Source organism: Procambarus clarkii, chromosome 20 (genome assembly GCF_040958095.1).
Source record: "Procambarus clarkii isolate CNS0578487 chromosome 20, FALCON_Pclarkii_2.0, whole genome shotgun sequence".
Lineage (NCBI taxonomy): Eukaryota > Metazoa > Arthropoda > Malacostraca > Decapoda > Cambaridae > Procambarus > Procambarus clarkii.
Window position 1 is genome coordinate 8,723,825 of NC_091169.1, and position 18,660 is coordinate 8,742,484.

At 40.9% G+C, this 18,660-nt stretch overlaps 1 protein-coding gene across 1 annotated transcript in view; it reads left to right on the forward strand.

Moving 5' to 3' along the window:
* The first annotated feature begins 2,225 nt into the window (after nucleotides 1–2,225).
* The window catches only part of LOC138366683 (uncharacterized), a 68,704-nt gene continuing 52,269 nt past the window's right edge, over nucleotides 2,226–18,660 (forward strand). Inside the window, exon 1 of the mRNA XM_069327949.1 lies at nucleotides 2,226–2,753. Coding sequence (XP_069184050.1) covers nucleotides 2,226–2,753 — 528 coding nt within the window. The remainder of the gene's footprint in view (nucleotides 2,754–18,660) is intronic.

Consider the following 18,660-nt stretch of genomic DNA (forward strand, 5'->3'; position numbering starts at 1 on the left):
ACCAAGTCTAGTGCCCTTGAGGAGATACCAACTTTAATCTACAAAAAAGCCTCCAGATCTTTAGCCGCTGCTATTGCATTGCTCTTCAACAAGTCACTTGAACTCCAAACCTTTCCAGATATTCAAAAAAAAAAAAAGCGAGAGTAACCCTTGTCCACAAATGTGGTGATCTCACTGATGTTAACAACTACAGACCTATATCAATCCTGCCAAACTTGTCAAAAATATTTGAAAAACTAATCTACAAGCAGCTTTACTCTTATCTAGCCAAACACAATATACTTAGCTCTTGTCAATATGGCTTTAGATTCAAAAAAAGCACTAACGATGCACTTATTAGTATGATTAACTTGATTCATGAAGCTCTTGATAAAAATGAGTTTCCTGTTGGGTTATTTGTGGACCTGCGAAAGGCTTTTGACACTGTCAACCACCAAAACCTTCTTCTTAAATTACATCATTATGGAGTCAGAAGACACTCCCTACAATACCTCAAGTCTTACCTTACTGACAGGCTCCAGTATGTTTCTGTGACTAATTCAATTTCTCTCACCCTACCCATCAACATTGGTGTTCCTCAGGGCAGCATACTTGGCCCTCTCCCCTTTCTCATCTACATTAATGACCTTCCAAATGCCTCCCAACACCTCAAACCAATTCTATTTGCTGACGACACAACCTTCATTTACTCCAGTTCTGACCCCTTGCTCCAAATGCCACAGTAAATACTGAGCTAAATGAAGTCCATCTTTGGCTAACCGCCAACAAACTCACCCTTAACATTGACAAAACTTTCTATATTCTGTTTGGCAATAAATCCTCTAATCAAATAAATCTCAGAATAAACAATACCCAAATTTGTAGCAAAATAGATGGCCAATTCCTTGGCGTTTTCATTTACCACAAGCTGAATTTCCAGGGGCACATTCTAAATGTATAAATAAAAGTTTCAAAAACTGTTGGCATTCTTTCTAAGATCAGGTATTATGTACCCCGCCCTGCCCTGGTGACGCTCTACTGCTCCCTCATCTATTCATATCGCAACTATGGTATTTGTGCTTGGGGTTCTACTACCCAAAATCATTTACGTCCTCTAATTACTCAACACAAAGCTGCTATTAGGACAATTTCCAACTCTAGCCCCAGACATCACTCGGTACCCCTACTCAAATCTCTGAATATGTTAGACATTAAGTCACTGCACATTCTCTCATGTGTATTATACATATATATATAACGCTGAACTGTAATGACAATCCTGACCTCAAAAGCTTCATTGAAGGTTGTAACAGAACCCATGAGCACCACACCAGAAACAAATACAGTTTTGATATTCCAAGAGTACGACTTAATCAAACTAGAAATGCTCTCCAAATCAAGGGACACAGAATGTGGAATGACCTTCCCAATCATGTTAAAGACTGTACCTCTCTCAACCAATTTAAGATAAAAACAAAGCACTACCTAATAAATTCCCTGTAACCTACCTTACCCCTCTATTGTCAACCCGTCTTTTTTTTTGTTTTAAACGCCGCTGTTTGTCGACCTAATTATATTTGTGCTGCTTTTTCAGCCATGTTCCTCCCCCCCTTTCTTATTTTCTTTTTTATTTGTTCTCAACACATTTTATACTTTAAACTCAATTAGTATTAAGTTTTAGTCGTTAATATTTTTCCTGCCCGAAACGCTTTGCGTAATAGTGGCGTTAGGCATTGTATGTACCAGCTCTATCTATAAACCTAGCAATTTTTGTAAAAATCTCTTGTATGTATGTACCTTACTTGAATAAACATTTATTTTATTTATTTATTTATACCCAAGTGGAGGGAGTGAAGTCCCATGGCATGAGGTTATAGGATCAGTAGCACGATCCCCCGCTGTTTAACTGCAACCTCATGTAAAACAAGGCCAAGGTGAGCGGCGCGTGACAGAATTGGCGACCTCGCCAGGATTCGTTGATCAGGCTGCAATGTTGCCAGGATGAATTGATCAGGCTACAGTGTTGCCAGGATGCGTTGATCAGGATACGGTGGTGCCAGCGTACGTTAATCAAGCTACAGTGTTGCACAATTTCAAGACAGTGTTGCCAGAGTACAAATACAGTGTTACCAGTGTCGTGACCAGGATTGCCAGTGAACTCAATGAACAGTGACAGTGTGCCCAGTAGTGCAGAGACTGGAATAGTGAAACCAGTGAGATAGTAGTGCTATAGCTCAATTATTGAGATGGAGGAGGATAGAGTGGATAAATTTATTGCGACGAGGGATGAGAGAATTATGGAAGAGTGTACCAAGGCCCAGCTCCAACAAGTGGCAGGCCACTTGGGGATCCGATTGAGGACGACCAAGGTAGCGGAGCGTAGGCTAGAAATAAAGACACAACTCATAGCTCAAGAAGAGACGACAGGGGAAGAGCCGTCCCAACTAGAGCCATCCCAAGCGCCTACCGGTGTGGGGAGGACTCACAGTGAACATGGGAGCAGTGGAGGGTCCAGCTGTAGTAAGAGGAGCCTGCAACTGGAAACAATGAAGATGCAACTAGAAGCCCAGCTGCGACGAGAGGAGAGAGAAGCGCAAATGCTGCGAGAGGAACGTGCAGCTCAGCTACAGCGAGAGGAATGTGAAGCTCGGCTGCAGCGAGAAGAAGGAGAGAGACAACTGCGACTGGAGGAGATAAAGGCAAAGAAAGAAGACGGATTGCGTTGCGTTGAGCGTGGGCTGCCCTCACTACCTGCACGGCGGGATGACCTCAAGGTAAGGGAACGTGACTTACCTACGTTCGAACCACAAGAAGCTGAGGCGTTCTTCGAACACTTTATTTATTTATTTATTTATTTATTTATTTATTTATTTATTTATTTATTTATTTATTTATGTATAAACAAGAAGGTACATTGGGTTTGTGAGAATACATTGGATAGTACAGTATTTACATTCTTGTAAAGCCATTTACATTCACATTTACATTCTTGTACGCGCAGCGTTTCGGGCAGGTCCTTAATCTAGCAGATAATTTTAAGTAGGTAATTTCTATCAGAATTGATAAATGATAAAGATACATTGCAAGAGAAAAATGAGAGGAGAGAGCTTAGTAAGTATATTAAAGCACATTGTTATATTAAAGCTCTGATTGATTACATTGACAGCTTGATTAGTAATTTAAACAAGATTAATAGACACCATACAGCAGATTGACAGCACATATAAGACAGCAATGATCACAATGGTAAGGATGTTCAGATTGGGTACATAAAGATTGGGAGACTGGGTAGCAAAAGATACAGATAAACAAGATTTATAAACAGCAACTCTGAAGGAGTGGCCGGAAGATGATTGGGCTGCTCTGGTCCAGGGCAGGTTGACAGGTAAGGCCCGGGAAGCCTACAACATGCTGGACCTAGAAGGGTATGCTAGTTATGACGCGATTAAGAGTGCGGTGCTCCACTCGTTCCGGCTGACTCCGGAAATGTACCGGAAGCGGTTCAGAGACTGTACAAGAGCGTCGGGAAAGTCTTACGGCGAGACCGCCAGGGATATGGAACGGGAATTCCTACGATGGTTGAAGGCGGAGGAAGCAGGATGAGATCAAACGACTGATAGTGATGGAGAAATTTATGTCGCTGCTCCATCCCGAGCTGCGAGTAAGGGTGAGAGAAGCAGGTATTAAGGACATTAAGGCTGCTGCAGACAGAGCCGACATGTTGGATGAGGCACTACATCTCGGGAGGGAGGGGGCCACCCAGACACTCGCCTTACCCCAGATTGGGAGGAAACTTTAGAAGCTCAGGAGGAGCGAGGACGGGCGGGGACTCTCCCAAGAGTAGTGTACCCAGTGAAGTGACCAGGTTCAAGAGCTCAAGGGACGCGGGGAGGAAGCCCCAAGCTGTGAGCAGTGGACCTAGCTCGGAAGCAAGTGCTGCTGCCCGGAAACCGACGACGGGGAGTCCAAGGAGGACCCAGGGAACGTCTACTATTGGTGCTACCAGGGTGACTGGAAGAGGATCGCCTGGGAGAGGCAGTCGGTGTTTCAACTGTGGGGGACGAGGACACTTTGCAAGGGAGTGCGGTCGCCCCAGGCACGGCGGGAACGCGGCTTTCGCGAAAATAGGAAGCGAAGAAGCCAACGATAACTCAGGTGATATGCTGGTGATGAGGGAGAAGAGGATTCATGTGTGTGAGGGGACAGTGAAGGTAAGAGACGCTGATCCTGTGCCAGCTAGGTTGCTGAGGGACACGGGATCCGACTTCACCCTTGTTAGTGAATCCCTCTTCCCCGAGGACTACAGGAGTTCCAGTACAGGGGTAGCCCTGACAAGAACGTTGGGGGGACAGGTGAGGATGCCCCTTCATCAAGTAACTCTTTAATTCTGACTATGGTTGTCAGAATCTCGTGGTAGGAGTCTGTGCTTCACTGCCCAGGATGGAAGCTCAGGTGATCCTAGGGAACGACTCCTGTGGAAGATGTGTTCTCCTGAAATTGATTAAGGGCACAGAGGTTATCTTGAGATAATTTCGGGTCTTTTTAGTGTCCCCGCGGCCCAGTCCTCGACCAGGCCTCCACCCCCAGGAAGCAGCCCGTGACAGCTGACTAGCACCCAGGTACCTATTTTACTGCTAGGTAACAGGGGCATAGGGTGAAAGAAACTCTGCCCATTGTTTCTCGCCGGCGCCTGGGATCACAAGTCCAGCGTGCTGTCCGCTCGGCCGACCGGCTCCCCCTCTCAGAGTGTATAGAGCCCTTATTAATTTATTTATTTATTTATATACAAGAAGGTACATTGGGTTTGTGAGAATACATAGCATAGTATTTACAATCTTGTAAAGCCACTAGTACGTGCAGTGTTTCGGGCAGGTCCTTAACCTAACAAATAATTTTAAGTAGGTAAATTCTAGCAGAATTAATAAAATGATAACAAATACATTGCAAGAAAAAAAATGAGGTGAGAGAGATTAGTAAGTATATTAAAGCACATTGGTATATTAAAGCTCTGATTGATTACATTGACAGCTTGATTGGTAATTTAAACAAGATTAATAGACACCATACAAATCAAATCAAATCAAATCAAATGTTTATTTAGGTAAGGTACATACATACAAGAGATTTTACAAAGAGTGATGGATTTAGAGATAGGGCTAGTACATACAATGCCTAAAGCCACTATTACGCAAAGCGTTTCGGGCATGAAAAACTTAAATGACTAAAGCTTAATAAGCAGATTGACAGCACATATAAAGCTTAATACAGCAGATTGACAGCAACAGATTGACACATAAGAAGACAGCAATGATCACAATGGTAAAGATGTTCGGATTAGGTACATAAAGATTGGGAGATTGGGTAGCAATAGATACATTGCAATTTTAAAGCAAAAGGTAAAAAACTATGAAGATGAAATTAGGTACTTTTTAGTATTTTTTTGAATGACGCAAAAGTTGGACAGCTTTTCAATTCAATAGGGAGTGAGTTCCATAGACTGGATCCCTTTATTTGCATAGAGTGAGTACACAGATTAAGTTTGACTCTGGGGATATGAAAGTGATATTTATTTCTGGTGTGGTGATAATGGGTCCTATTACATCTGTCCAGGGAGAGTTTCAGAGCAGGATTTGCATTTAAGAACAGGGTTTTGTAAATGTAGTTGACACAAGAGAATTTGTGGAGTGAGATTACGTTTAGTATGTTTAGGGACTGAAGTTGAGTCTCTTGTCTAGGAATAGGCCGAGAAACTTTCCATCATTTTTATTGCTAATGTTTACATTGTCTATCTGAAGCTGAATTGCATTTGTAGATTTGCTTCCAAATAAGATGTAGTAGATCTTTTCTATGTTAAGTGTTAGTTTGTTGGTTGACATCCATAAGTGGACTTTATTTTAGTTCATTATTAACAACATTATTTAGTGTATGTGGGTTGGGGTTAGAGTAGATGAGGGTAGTACCATCAGCAAACAAAATAGGTTTCAGAATGTTAGAGACATTAGGCAGATCATTGATGTATATAAGAAATAGGAGAGGTCCCAAGATGCTGCCCTGTGGCACTCCAACGGTTATTGGTAGAGTGGGAGAGGTTATATTATTGATGGCTACACATTGGTGTCTATCACTAAGATAGGATTGGATATAGTCCAGTGCATGGCCTCGGATTCCATAATGATGGAGTTTACATAAGCGGTAATTGTGATTAACAGTATCAAAGGCCTTTCTCAGGTCAATGAAGAGTCCAGTCGGAAACTCATTTTTGTCAAGGGCTGAGTAAATTATATGAAGGAGACTAATAATTGCATCGTTGGTACTCTTTTGGGAGCGAAAGCCAAACTGATAGTGGCTAAGAATGTCGAATTTTACGAGATAGGAGTAGAGCTGTTTGTAGATAAATTTTTCAAAGTCCTATCGACATAGCAGCGGCGACGCGACGGAAATTGCGAGAGTGGCATTTCCGGTATGCACGGTGACATCAAAACAGGACGTCAGGGAAGATGATATCGCATCAACACTCAGAGTGTTGATGCGAGGTCCTTTTATTGTTACAAGAACCTGTCTTGTTTCGATATTGTTGTGCTTGCATCTTTCCGCCGTTGTGACATTTGGGCATTCTAGGAGTCTGTTTGCATGAACTTCGACCGGGAAATTTTGAACTATCATTTTGGTGATTTTTTCTTCTGGTTTCAGTTCAACTAGGTGTTCTGTGTTCCTAAGGTTTGTGATTATATCCGGATTAGCTGTGGATATGTTATATCTACCTCTAATGTCGGGCTTTGCTCTAAGATCTGATGCTGGATTATTCTTTTCCAGTGCGGCAATGTAAGCATAAGTGGGACCATCCACTGGTTTTTTGGTTTTGAATATGGTCCTTGGCATTGGTTTGGGTGCTCCTCTTGAGTTCTGGTTGGCTTCTAGTTTGGTTTCTTTGGATGTTTCTTCGGTTCTTTTTCGTTTGTTTGCCTTTCCGTTGCCTACAAGTTGCCACGGTGCTTCGTTTAGGGTTGGGTCGTCTTCAGCAATTTTCCTTGCTCTTGCTACTATATCACTGTGTCCTTCTGACGTTAATAATTCAAGAAGGATGGTTAGGAAAGTCATATCCTGGGGAGACATGGTTACACTGTACTAAAAGAGTAACTGAGGGAGTGACTGTAACTGTGTACTGCTACACTCAGCGACTGAAGTCCGATGAGGAGGTCTAAAGCCTCCTTAAGTGGATATACACAGCCTGAGGAATGTATAGTGACTAACAAGGACTGCAGTACTTCAGGGAAGTGCGAAGAAGCTAATCAAGCGGTGTAAGGGCGCCAAGGATCGTGTGCAAATAGTCTTGGAAAAGTCGAGAGAGTTACGACGGCTAGAAGAGTGAGTGACTCGCCGTCAGTGGAACTCCAAAGCATTCAGAGCTGTGGTGATTGGATCACGTCCACTAGGAACTCAGGAGGGAGAAGATGCATCCTAATCCTTGAGTGTGGTCTCGGTGAAGGAGTGCTTGAGGGAACGACGCATGCAGTGACGACTGGACGAGCCAATGCCCAGGAACCACATAAAATGGACTCTGTTACCATCCTTGTTATGAAAATGTTACTTGTTATGGGAAGGTGGTACTGAGAGGGCCTAAGGGAAAAAACCTAGGAGTTCCTAAAATCAGTGGAGATCAGAAATGCCTGGCCCTCAATAAGAACATAAAACAGTACTAAATTACTGGCTTTAAAGTAAATACGTCAGTCTAGCAGTAGATCACTGCTCCACTTCACAGGAAGAATGGATACTCCTTCAATAGTACTTATTTATTAAACCCTTCAACAACCCCCATATACATTAACACTCTAAAACACTTATTCTCTTTACCACTCTATCTTACGTTAAATACCTTGGTCCACATAAGCAGGATTCAAGGTTTACAAGGACAACTAGGGTAAAGACTACTTGGCAAGGGACACTAGCACGGACTCTAGGTAGCCTGGTACCACTTGAGCACACGTGGTTCCACTGAGATCCCCTACCTTAAGGTTACCTTGAGGTGGTTCCGGGGCTCAGCGACGCCGCGGCCCGGTCGTCGACCAGGCCTCCTCAAGAGCTTCCCTAGAGTTACTTAGCAATATAAACATTAGCGTAGACTATACACATTACAACACGCTTATGCCAGAAAACGTACATGCAACACGGTACTTAGCTTTATAAACTAGACGCAGGATAAGATAAAGGAAGAGGAGGAGGAGGAGCAGTAGAATAGAAACACACAAGAGAGTTATGTCCACACCACACAGCCAGCCAGAGAAGAAGGAAGCAGCCTCTGCGCTCCCTTATAAAATGCTGCTCGAGTGTGATGCCTAGGTGATCGGACAGCCACACCAATACAAATCTTCCCCGATCTTCATTACTACTTACTTTAACAATTTTAAGGGTAGCTGATACTTAGTTCAATATTATTTTTTAATAGTCAACAAGCTCAGAGTCTGAATGATCTGTGAGAAACAAGATTCCTCTTACGTTTAGCAAGGATGACGGGAATACTGCAGAACAAAGCTTTATGGTGTCCTGCATGTAATTTTTATTTATTTATTTATTTATTTATTTATTTATTTATTTATTTATATATATATATACAGGAAGATACATTGGGTTTGTGAGAATACATTAGATAGTACAGTATTTACATTCTTGTAAAGCCACTAGTACGCGCAGCGTTTCGGGCAGGTCCTTAATCTAGCAGATAATTTTAAGTAGGTAATTTCAATCAGAATTGATAAATGAAAGATACATTACAAGAGAAAAATGAGATGAGAGAGATAAGTAAGTATATTAAAGCACATTGTTATATTAAAGCTCTGATTGATTACATTGACAGCTTGAGTAGTAATTTAAACAAGGTTAATGGACACCATACAGCAGATTGACAGCACATATAAGACAGCAATGATCACAATGGTAAAGATGTTCAGATTGGGTACATAAAGATTGGGAGACTGGGTAGCAAAAGATACAGATAAACAAGATTTATAAACACCATACAACAGATTGGCAGCACATATAAGAAAACAGCAATGATCACAATGGTAAAGATGTTCAAATTGGGAACATAAAGGTTGGGAGATTGGGTAGCAATTAATACAATGCAATTTTAAGGCAAAAAGTGAAAAACTATGAAGATGAAATTAGGTATTTTTTAGTATTGATTTTGAATGATGTGAAAGTTGGACAGCTTTTCAATTCAGTAGGGAGTGAGTTCCATAAACTGGGTCCCTTTATTTGCATAGAGTGTTTACACAGATTAAGTTTAACTCTGGGGATATCAAAGAGATATTTATTTCTGGTGTGGTGATAATGGGTCCTATTACATCTGTCCAGGAAGAGTTTCAGACAAGGATTTGCATTTAAGAACAGGGTTTTGTAAATGTAGTTGACACAAGAGAATTTGTGGAGTGAGATTATGTTTAGCATGTTTAGGGAGTTAAACAAGGGGGCTGTGTGTTGTCTGAAAGCAGAATTTGATATTATTCTGATAGCAGATTTTTGCTGGGTGATGATGGACTTGAGGTGGTTTGCAGTGGTTGAACCCCATGCACAGATACCATAGTTGAGATAGGGATAGATTAGTGCATAATATAGAGAGATGAGAGCAGAGTTAGGAACATAATATCTGATTTTAGAGAGTATACCAACTGTTTTAGAGACTTTCTTAGTTATGTGTTGTATATGGGTACTGAAGTTGAGTCTCTTGTCTAGGAATATGCCAAGAAACTTTCCATCATTTTTATTGCTAATGTTTACATTGTCAATCTGAAGCTGAATTGCATTTGTAGATTTGCTTCCGAATAGGATGTAGTAGGTCTTTTTTATGTTAAGTGTTAGTTTGTTGGTTGACATCCATAAGTAGACTTTTTTTTAGTTCATTATTAACAACACCATTTAGTGTATGTGGGTTGGGGTTGGAGTAGATGAGGGTTGTATCATCAGCAAACAAAATAGGTTTCAGAATGTTAGAGACATTAGGCAGATCATTAATTTATATAAGAAAAAGAAGAGGTCCGAAGATGCTGCCCTGTGGCACTCTAACAGTTATTGGTAGAATGGGAGAGATTATATTATTGATGGCTACACATTGGTGTCTATCACTAAGATAGGATTGGATATAGTCCAGTGCATGGCCTCGGATTCCATAATGATGGAGTTTACTTAAGAGGTAATCGTGATTAACAGTATCAAAGGCCTTTTTCAGGTCAATGAAGAGTCCAATTGGAAACTCATTTTTTCAAGGGCTGAGTAAATTATATCAAGGAGACTAATAATTGCATCGTTGGTACTCTTTTGAGAGCAGAATCCAAACTGACAGGGGCTAAGAATGTCGAATTTTACGAGATAGGAGTAGAGCTGTTTGTAGATAATTTTTTGAAATATTTTTGATAGTATGGGTAGGTTCGATATTGGTCTATATTTGTTTATGTCTGACGGATTACCTCCTTTATGAACTGGCGTTACTCTTGCTTTTTTAAGGATATCAGGGAAGGTATGACACTCAAGGGATTTGTTGAACAGCAGAGCTATAGGTGGCGCAAGGGCATGGGAGGCGCTCTTGTATACAATGGATGGGATTTCACTGATGTTCCCAGCTTTGGTTTTTAATGAGTGTATGATGGACACAACATCTGACGGGCTGACTGGTGAGAGGAGAAGAGAGTTTGGATAGCTGCCTGAGAGATATGTGTTGATATGTGTCTGAGTCTGTGGGATTTTACTTGCAAGGTTTGCACCAATCGATGAAAAGAAGCTATTAAATTCATTCGCCATTTCCAAGTCAGATGAGAGTGTAAGGCCATCCATAGAGAGTGTTATCTGGTTGTGGGAGTGTTGTTTAGTTCCCAGGATGTTAGAGATGGTATTCCATGTGCTTTTCATGTTGCCTTTTGCTTCTTTGAATCTAGTCTCATAATATGAAAGTTTTGCTTTTCTTATGATACTGGTAAGCACTGATGAGTACCTTTTAACTACTTCCATTGAAACTAGGCCACTCCTAAATTTCTTTTCGTATTCATGTTTTTTGTTGATCGATTTAATTATGCCACTTGTGAGCCACGGGTTATTTTTTCTTTTATCAGTTACTTGTTTGGTAAGGAGGGGACAGTGAGTGTTGTAGAGGCTTAGAGTTTTGGAGAGAAAGAGGTTAGTTGATGAGTTTATATCCTGTGAATTATTAAATTCAGATTCCCAGTTAATATTGTGGAGTGCATTATAGAGATTGCCTAAAGCTGATTCACTATGTAGCCTGAATGAAAGTTTTTTGGTTTCTGGTGGTGATGTGTCAATGTTTGCTATGAGGAAAGTAGGATAGTGGTCAGTTGTTCTGTCAATAATTACCCGAGATGTAAGGGGAGCTGTTATATTAGTCCATAGGTGATCCAGGGTAGTGGCAGATGTTTGAGTGACTCGGGTGGGCTTGGTGATTGTGTTGATTAGCATACAGGAGTGCATGCTGTTACGGAAATAGTCAACTTGAGGGTTGTTTTGAAGACCCAGGTCAATATTGAAATCACCTCCCAGAATGATGTGATTTTTGTTGAGATTGTTATTTATGATAAGATTCCTTACATTGTCAGAGAATAAAGCTATATTGATTACATTGACAGCTTGATTAGTAATTTAAACAAGATTAATAGACACCATACAGCAGATTGACAGCACATATAAGACAGCAATGATCACAATGGTAAAGATGTTCAGAATGGGTACATAAAGATTGGGAGACTGGGTAGCAAAAGATACAGATAAACAAGATTTATAAACACCATACAACAGATTGGCAGCACATATAAGAAAACAGCAATGATCACAATGGTAAAAATGTTCAAATTGGGAACATAAAGGTTGGGAGATTGGGTAGCAATAGATACAGTGCAATTTTAAGGCAAAAAGTGAAAAACTATGAAGATGAAATTATGTACTTTTTAGTATTCATTTTGAATGATGTAAAAGTTGGACAGCTTTTCAATTCAGTAGGGAGTGAGTTCCATAAACTGGGTCCCTTTATTTGCATAGAGTGTTTACACAGATTAAGTTTAACTCTGGGGATATCAAAGAGATATTTATTTCTGGTGTGGTGATAATGGGTCCTATTACATCTGTCCAGGAAGAATTTCAGACAAGGATTTGCATTTAAGAACAGGGTTTTGTAAATGTAGTTGACACAAGAGAATTTGTGGAGTGAGATTATGTTTAGCATGTTTAGGGAGTTAAACAAGGGGGCTGTGTGTTGTCTGAAAGCAGAATTTGATATTATTCTGATAGCAGATTTTTGCTGGGTGATGATGGACTTGAGGTGGTTTGCAGTGGTTAAACCCCATGCACAGATACCATAGTTGAGATAGGGATAGATTAGTGCATAATATAGAGAGATGAGAGCAGAGTTAGGAACATAATATCTGATTTTGGAGTGTATACCAACTGTTTTAGAGACTTTCTTAGTTACGTGTTGTATGTGGGTACTGAAGTTGAGTCTCTTGTCTAGGAATATGCCAAGAAACTTTCCATCATTTTTATTGCTAATGTTTACATTGTCTATCTGAAGCTGAATTGCATTTGTAGATTTGCTTCCAAATAGGATGTAGTAGGTCTTTTCTATGTTAAGTGTTAGTTTGTTGGTTGACATCCATAAGTGGACTTTTTTTAGTTCATTATTAACAACATCATTTAGTGTATGTGGGTTGGGGTTGGAGTAAATGAGGGTAGTATCATCAGCAAACAAAATAGGTTTCAAAATGTTAGAGACATTAGGCAGATCATTAATGTATATAAGAAATAGTAAGGGTCCCAAGATGCTGCCCTGTGGCACTCCAACGGTTATTGGTAGAATGGGAGAGATTATATTATTGATGGCTACACATTGGTGTCTATCACTAAGATAGGATTGGATATAGTTCAGTGCATGGCCTCGGATTCCATAATGATGGAGTTTACTTAAGAGGTAATCGTGATTAACAGTATCAAAGGCCTTTCTCAGGTCAATGAAGAGTCCAGTCGGAAACTCATTTTTGTCAAGGGCTGAGTAAATTATATGAAGGAGACTAATAATTGCATCGTTGGTACTCTTTTGAGAGCGGAAGCCAAACTGACAGGGGCTAAGAATGTCGAATTTTACGAGATAGGAGTAGAGCTGTTTGTAGATAATTTTTTGAAATATTTTTGATAGTATGGGTAGGTTCGATATTGGTCTGTAGTAGTTTATATCTGACGGATTACTGTTATTGTAATTGACTATCCTTCTCACATTATCCAATCCTATCAATTAATGTAAAGTAATTATTTAGAACGCAAATTGACCTCTGCTTTCCATCTAAGGTCACAAGAGTAAAATTAGGTCACATGGAGTAGTGGGTCTGTATATTAGGGAAGACCTTGTATGCTCGGAGCTCCTAAACGTTACAAATGAGGTGGTAGAGGTACTGGGATTAAAAATAGAGAAAATAAATTTAGTGATTATTCTAATATACAAACCGCCAGATGCAACGGCTGAGGAATTCACAGAACAGATAAGCAAAATAGAGAATAGCCTTGATAAATTGGAGAACCCGATACCTGATGTTATCTTCCTAGGTGACTTCACCTTGCCTAGTCTCAGGTGGAAAATAGCAAACAATAATATTATACCAGGAAATCTATCAGGACCTAACCAACCACAGATTAGAGAACTACATAGATTCTGTGACAAATTTTCACTCAATCAGCAGATATCGGAGCCAACGAGAAATGAAAATATTCTAGATCTGGTCTTTACGAACAATGAAGACATTATCAGAGACATTACGATATCAGATACCACATACTCAGATCACAAGCTCATTGAAGTGCAAACGACCATCAATACTCAGAATAGACCTAAAACGTTGATAAAGCGAGAGGGGCTATTCAGTAAATTCAATTTTAATAATAAAAGGATAGACTGGGAGATAATAAACAGAGAACTTACAAACATTCCATGGGGAACTGTTCTAAGTAATACAAGTCCTACAGAAGGAATAGAAAAACTGACTTCAGAAGCGTATCAAGTCTGTCTGAAACAAGTTCCTTTGAGGAAAGCCAGAAAGAGAGCTAACGTAGAAAGAGAACGCAGACGACACTATAAACGCAGGAAAAAAATAACGGAACTGCTTATGCAGACACGAATTTCCCGTCAAAGAAGGAATAATTTAAATAGGGAGATTGAAGAAATCGAGCGGAAATTGAAACACTCATATGAAACTGAAGAAAGGCAGTTAGAACAGAAAGCAATTCAGGAAATAAAGAAAAATCCAAAATATTTTTTCTCATATGCGAAATCAAAAGCAAAAACCACTGCCAGTATTGGACCTATTCGTACAAGTGAAGGTTCATACACGGAGGATGACAAAGAAATTAGTGAAATCCTAAAAAAGCAGTATGAGGACATGTTTAGCACTCCAATAAACAACATGAAGGTGGAAGATCCAGACAATTTCGTTATGCGGGATATTCAAACCCCTGTAAATATATCTGATATAAACACTAGCGCACTAAATTTTGAAAGAGAAATTGAAAACATGCCCATGCACTCGGCCCCAGGTCCAGACTCATGGAATTCAATATTTATAAAGAAATGCAAAGTGCCGATAGCACAGGCACTCAGTATAGTGTGGAGGAAGAGCTTGGACACGGGGGAGATACCAGATGCACTTAAAGTAGCAGACATAGCCCCTCTACACAAGGGAGGGAGCAAAGCATTGGCAAAAAATTATAGACCAGTTGCACTAACATCGCACATCATAAAAGTATTTGAGAGAGTGATTAGGAGTCAGGTCACCAATTTCATGGAGACCAATGACCTTCACAACCCAGGCCAACATGGATTTCGAGCGGGAAGATCGTGCCTCTCACAGCTACTTGAGCACTACGACAAAGTCACTGAGGCATTAGAAGAAAAACAGAATGCTGATGTGATATACACGGACTTCGCAAAGGCTTTCGATAAATGTGACCATGGCGTGATAGCACACAAAATGAAGTCAATGGGAATAACCGGTAAAGTAGGACGCTGGATACTCAGTTTTCTGTCAAACAGGACTCAGCGAGTAACAGTCAACCATATAAAATCTAGTCCAAGTGCAGTTAAAAGCTCTGTACCTCAGGGTACAGTCCTTGCACCGCTGCTTTTCCTTATTCTCATATCAGATATAGATAAAAATACAAGTCACAGCTTCGTATCATCCTTTGCAGATGACACAAAAATCAGTATGAAAATTACCTCGGCTGAAGACATTGAAAAACTTCAAGCTGATATTAATAAAGTTTTCGACTGGGCATCAGAAAATAACATGATGTTTAACAGTGATAAATTCCAGGTACTAAGGTACGGTAAAATTGAGGACCTTAAACATAATACAGAGTACAAAACACAATCAAATGTACCCATAGTAGGAAAACAGCATGTAAAGGATTTGGGAATAATAATGTCTGACGACCTAACGTTTAAGGAGCATAACCAAGCAAATATTGCGACAGCCAGAAAAATGAGAGGATGGATTACGAGAACTTTCAAATCCAGGGATCCCATCACAATGGTTGTACTCTTTAAGTCACTTGTGTTGTCCCGTCTTGAGTACTGCTCAGTACTCACTTCCCCCTTCAGAGCAGGAGAGATTGCTGAAATAGAGGGAATACAGAGAACATATACGGCACGCATAGACGCAATAAAGCACCTAAATTATTGGGATCGTCTCAAAGCCCTCCAAATGTACTCATTAGAAAGAAGACGAGAGAGATATCAAATAATATACACCTGGAAGATACTGGAGGGCCAAGTACCAAATCTACACAGTAAAATAACAACGTACTGGAGTGAACGATATGGAAGAAAATGTAGAATAGAACCAGTGAAGAGCAGAGGTGCCATAGGCACAATCAGAGAACACTGTATAAACGTCAGAGGTCCGCGGTTGTTCAACGTCCTCCCAGCAAGCATAAGAAATATTGCCGGAACAACCGTGGACATTTTCAAGAGGAAACTAGATTTATTCCTCCAAGGTGTGCCGGACCAACCGGGCTGTGGTGGGTATGTGGGCCTGCGGGCCGCTCCAAGCAACAGCCTAGTGGACCAAACTCTCACAAGTCAAGCCTGGCCTCGGGCCGGGCTTGGGGAGTAGAAGAACTCCCAGAACCCCATCAACCAGGTATCAACCAGGTAAGGAACCCAGGGTCGTAACAATCCTTAATAATTTTGTTGTATTTGTGTCTAGCTTCGGACACGAACATGTTACAGTTATGTCTGAAAGAGTTGAGAGCATTTAAGGATGATAAGGAGTCACTGACAGTTAATGTATCAAGTTTGGAGACTTGTACACATTTCAGTGCAAGGAGCAAGGCAAATAGTTCGGTCTGAAGGGTAGAGGCCCAGTTGTTTATACGTACTCCCCGTACGTACGGGGAGCCATAAGCCATCGCCCATTGTCAGGACAACTGCACTTCCAGCTGCACCCGTGGTGCGGTGTAGGGAACCATCAGTGTATATGATTTGAGAGAGAGAGTGCTCTGTGGACAGAGCATCAATATGGCTTAAGGCGTTGAGCTTTGCCTCAAGACGAAGCTTGGGCTGATCTCTAATTTGCTTCTTAAGTGGAAAGGGGAGGATTAAAACTGGAAAGGGTGTAATCTCCCACGGTGCAGGAAAGTGCCGTTGTTGTTTCTCTTGGTACAAATTATGAACCCTATACATTCTGAGATGAGTTCCAGTTTTAGTTATCCATTTGGAACAATGCTGATCTTCAATAAAGAAATTCTGGAGGGCTTCTGTGCAAGGGTTAAGATGAGTTAGTCTAAGTATTTTTATACCAATTTGACAGTTAATTTCAGTAACACGATCAACAACGCTCGGAATATTAAGTTCCTTCCTCATATTAAGCATCTTTGTGGTACGAGGGCACCCAAGGATTATCCTCAAGGCTTCGTTCTGCAATTTTTCAAGCCCTCCAAGCTTTCTTTCAGGCATCAAAACAAGCAGAGGTGCAGCATAATCCACTAAAGATCTGATGTATGCAAGGTACATCATTTTGACAATTCTGACATTGGCACCATAGCCTGAGTGATAACCTGCAACAGCCTTGAGAGCTCGGAACCTCTCTTTATACCGACGACAGAGTCTGAATACAACAAACCCATACAGTGACACCTCAAGGCCAAGGTATTTGAATCTGTTTACATAGTCAAGCTGGGAGCCATCAGACAGTTGCATTTTGCGAACAGCTCCTCCCTGCCTGGGTGGGCGCCGATTTAGTATCTTTGTTTTCTCTGCTGAGATAATTAAACCTAGGTCCTGACATGAGTCTAATACAGAGTTAAGAGTGTTCTGCGTGTTAGCATACCCAGTGGTGTGTATCATTATATCATCAGCATAGCTAATGATGTGGACGTTGGGTTTGCTCGGTACAGAGTTTAACAGCGTGTTTATTAAGATATTAAATAATGTAGGACTGAGGACACCTCCCTGCGGGGTACCTAGTTTAAAGTCTCTTGTTACACTCCTATGCCCCTGGAAAAATACAGATGATTTCCTGTTGGATAAGTAACCCCTGATCCAAGAAAGAAGCCGACCACCAATATTCATTCTTGCAAGCTCACTCAAGATAACATGTCTATTTGCAATATCAAAGGCAGACTTGAGATCTAGGAAGGTGGTATATGACTTTTCAGTGTGCAGGGTAAGAAAGGTGGTGATGCAATGATGCACACTCCTTCTATGCATGAAGCCATATATCTGGGGGGATAGCATGGTTCTTATTCTATGGAGGAGATGGTTTAAGACCATTCTCTCAAATGTTTTGCAAATGCAGCTAGTAAGGGAAATTGGGCGGAAAGCATTCTCTTGATTTGGCTTGGGAATTGGAATGATTATACTGTTGGTCCAAGAGTTAGGAAGTTCCCCAGTAACATAGCTCATATTATACATCTCAAGCAGGGGATTCCCTGGTACTAAAGGAAGTAGACGCAATATGTCGTAAGTGTATACTATCTTCATCGGGGGATGTGGCTTTACCTTTGTTTAGGGCCGCAAGTAATTCAAACTCAGTAAATGGCACGTTGCATTCATCTTTCTTGTGGAGCATGAAGTCAACGAGCCTTTCTCGATCTCCGTAACCAGCATTTAATCTTAACTGTATGTCTGGGGGGAAGATTATTGAAGCTAGAGGTAGTTGCCCAAGCATCGACTAACTCGTTTGCTCTGTGTAGAGGGTGAGGGTGTGCTACTTGGCCGATCTTATCGCCTTTAATTCATTTAATATCCTTCCATGCCAGACTGAGGGGGGGGGGGGTGGTGAGAGTTGAGACTGTTAACAAAAGTTTCCCAGTTATCTTGCTTGAGCTCTGTCATGCGCTCCCTCGCCTTGGCTAGGGCTTTCTGAAAGAGCTTGAGCATTGCTGGCGTACGTGTTTCCCTATATGCATGCCCAACTCGTCTGGCAGTGCGTTTCAAAGTACGCAGTTTGGGGTCATTGTAATAGGTATGGTGTTTATTATCTTTCATATCGTTCCGACTATTGGATGGTGCAGGGAGCCGACCTAAAGGGTCAGTAAACATCTGAATGCTCTGTACTAGACCGTCGTTAAATGCCTGGACTGTGGAGGGATCAATGTATTCTCACAAACCCAATGTACCTTCTTGTATATATATAAATAAAT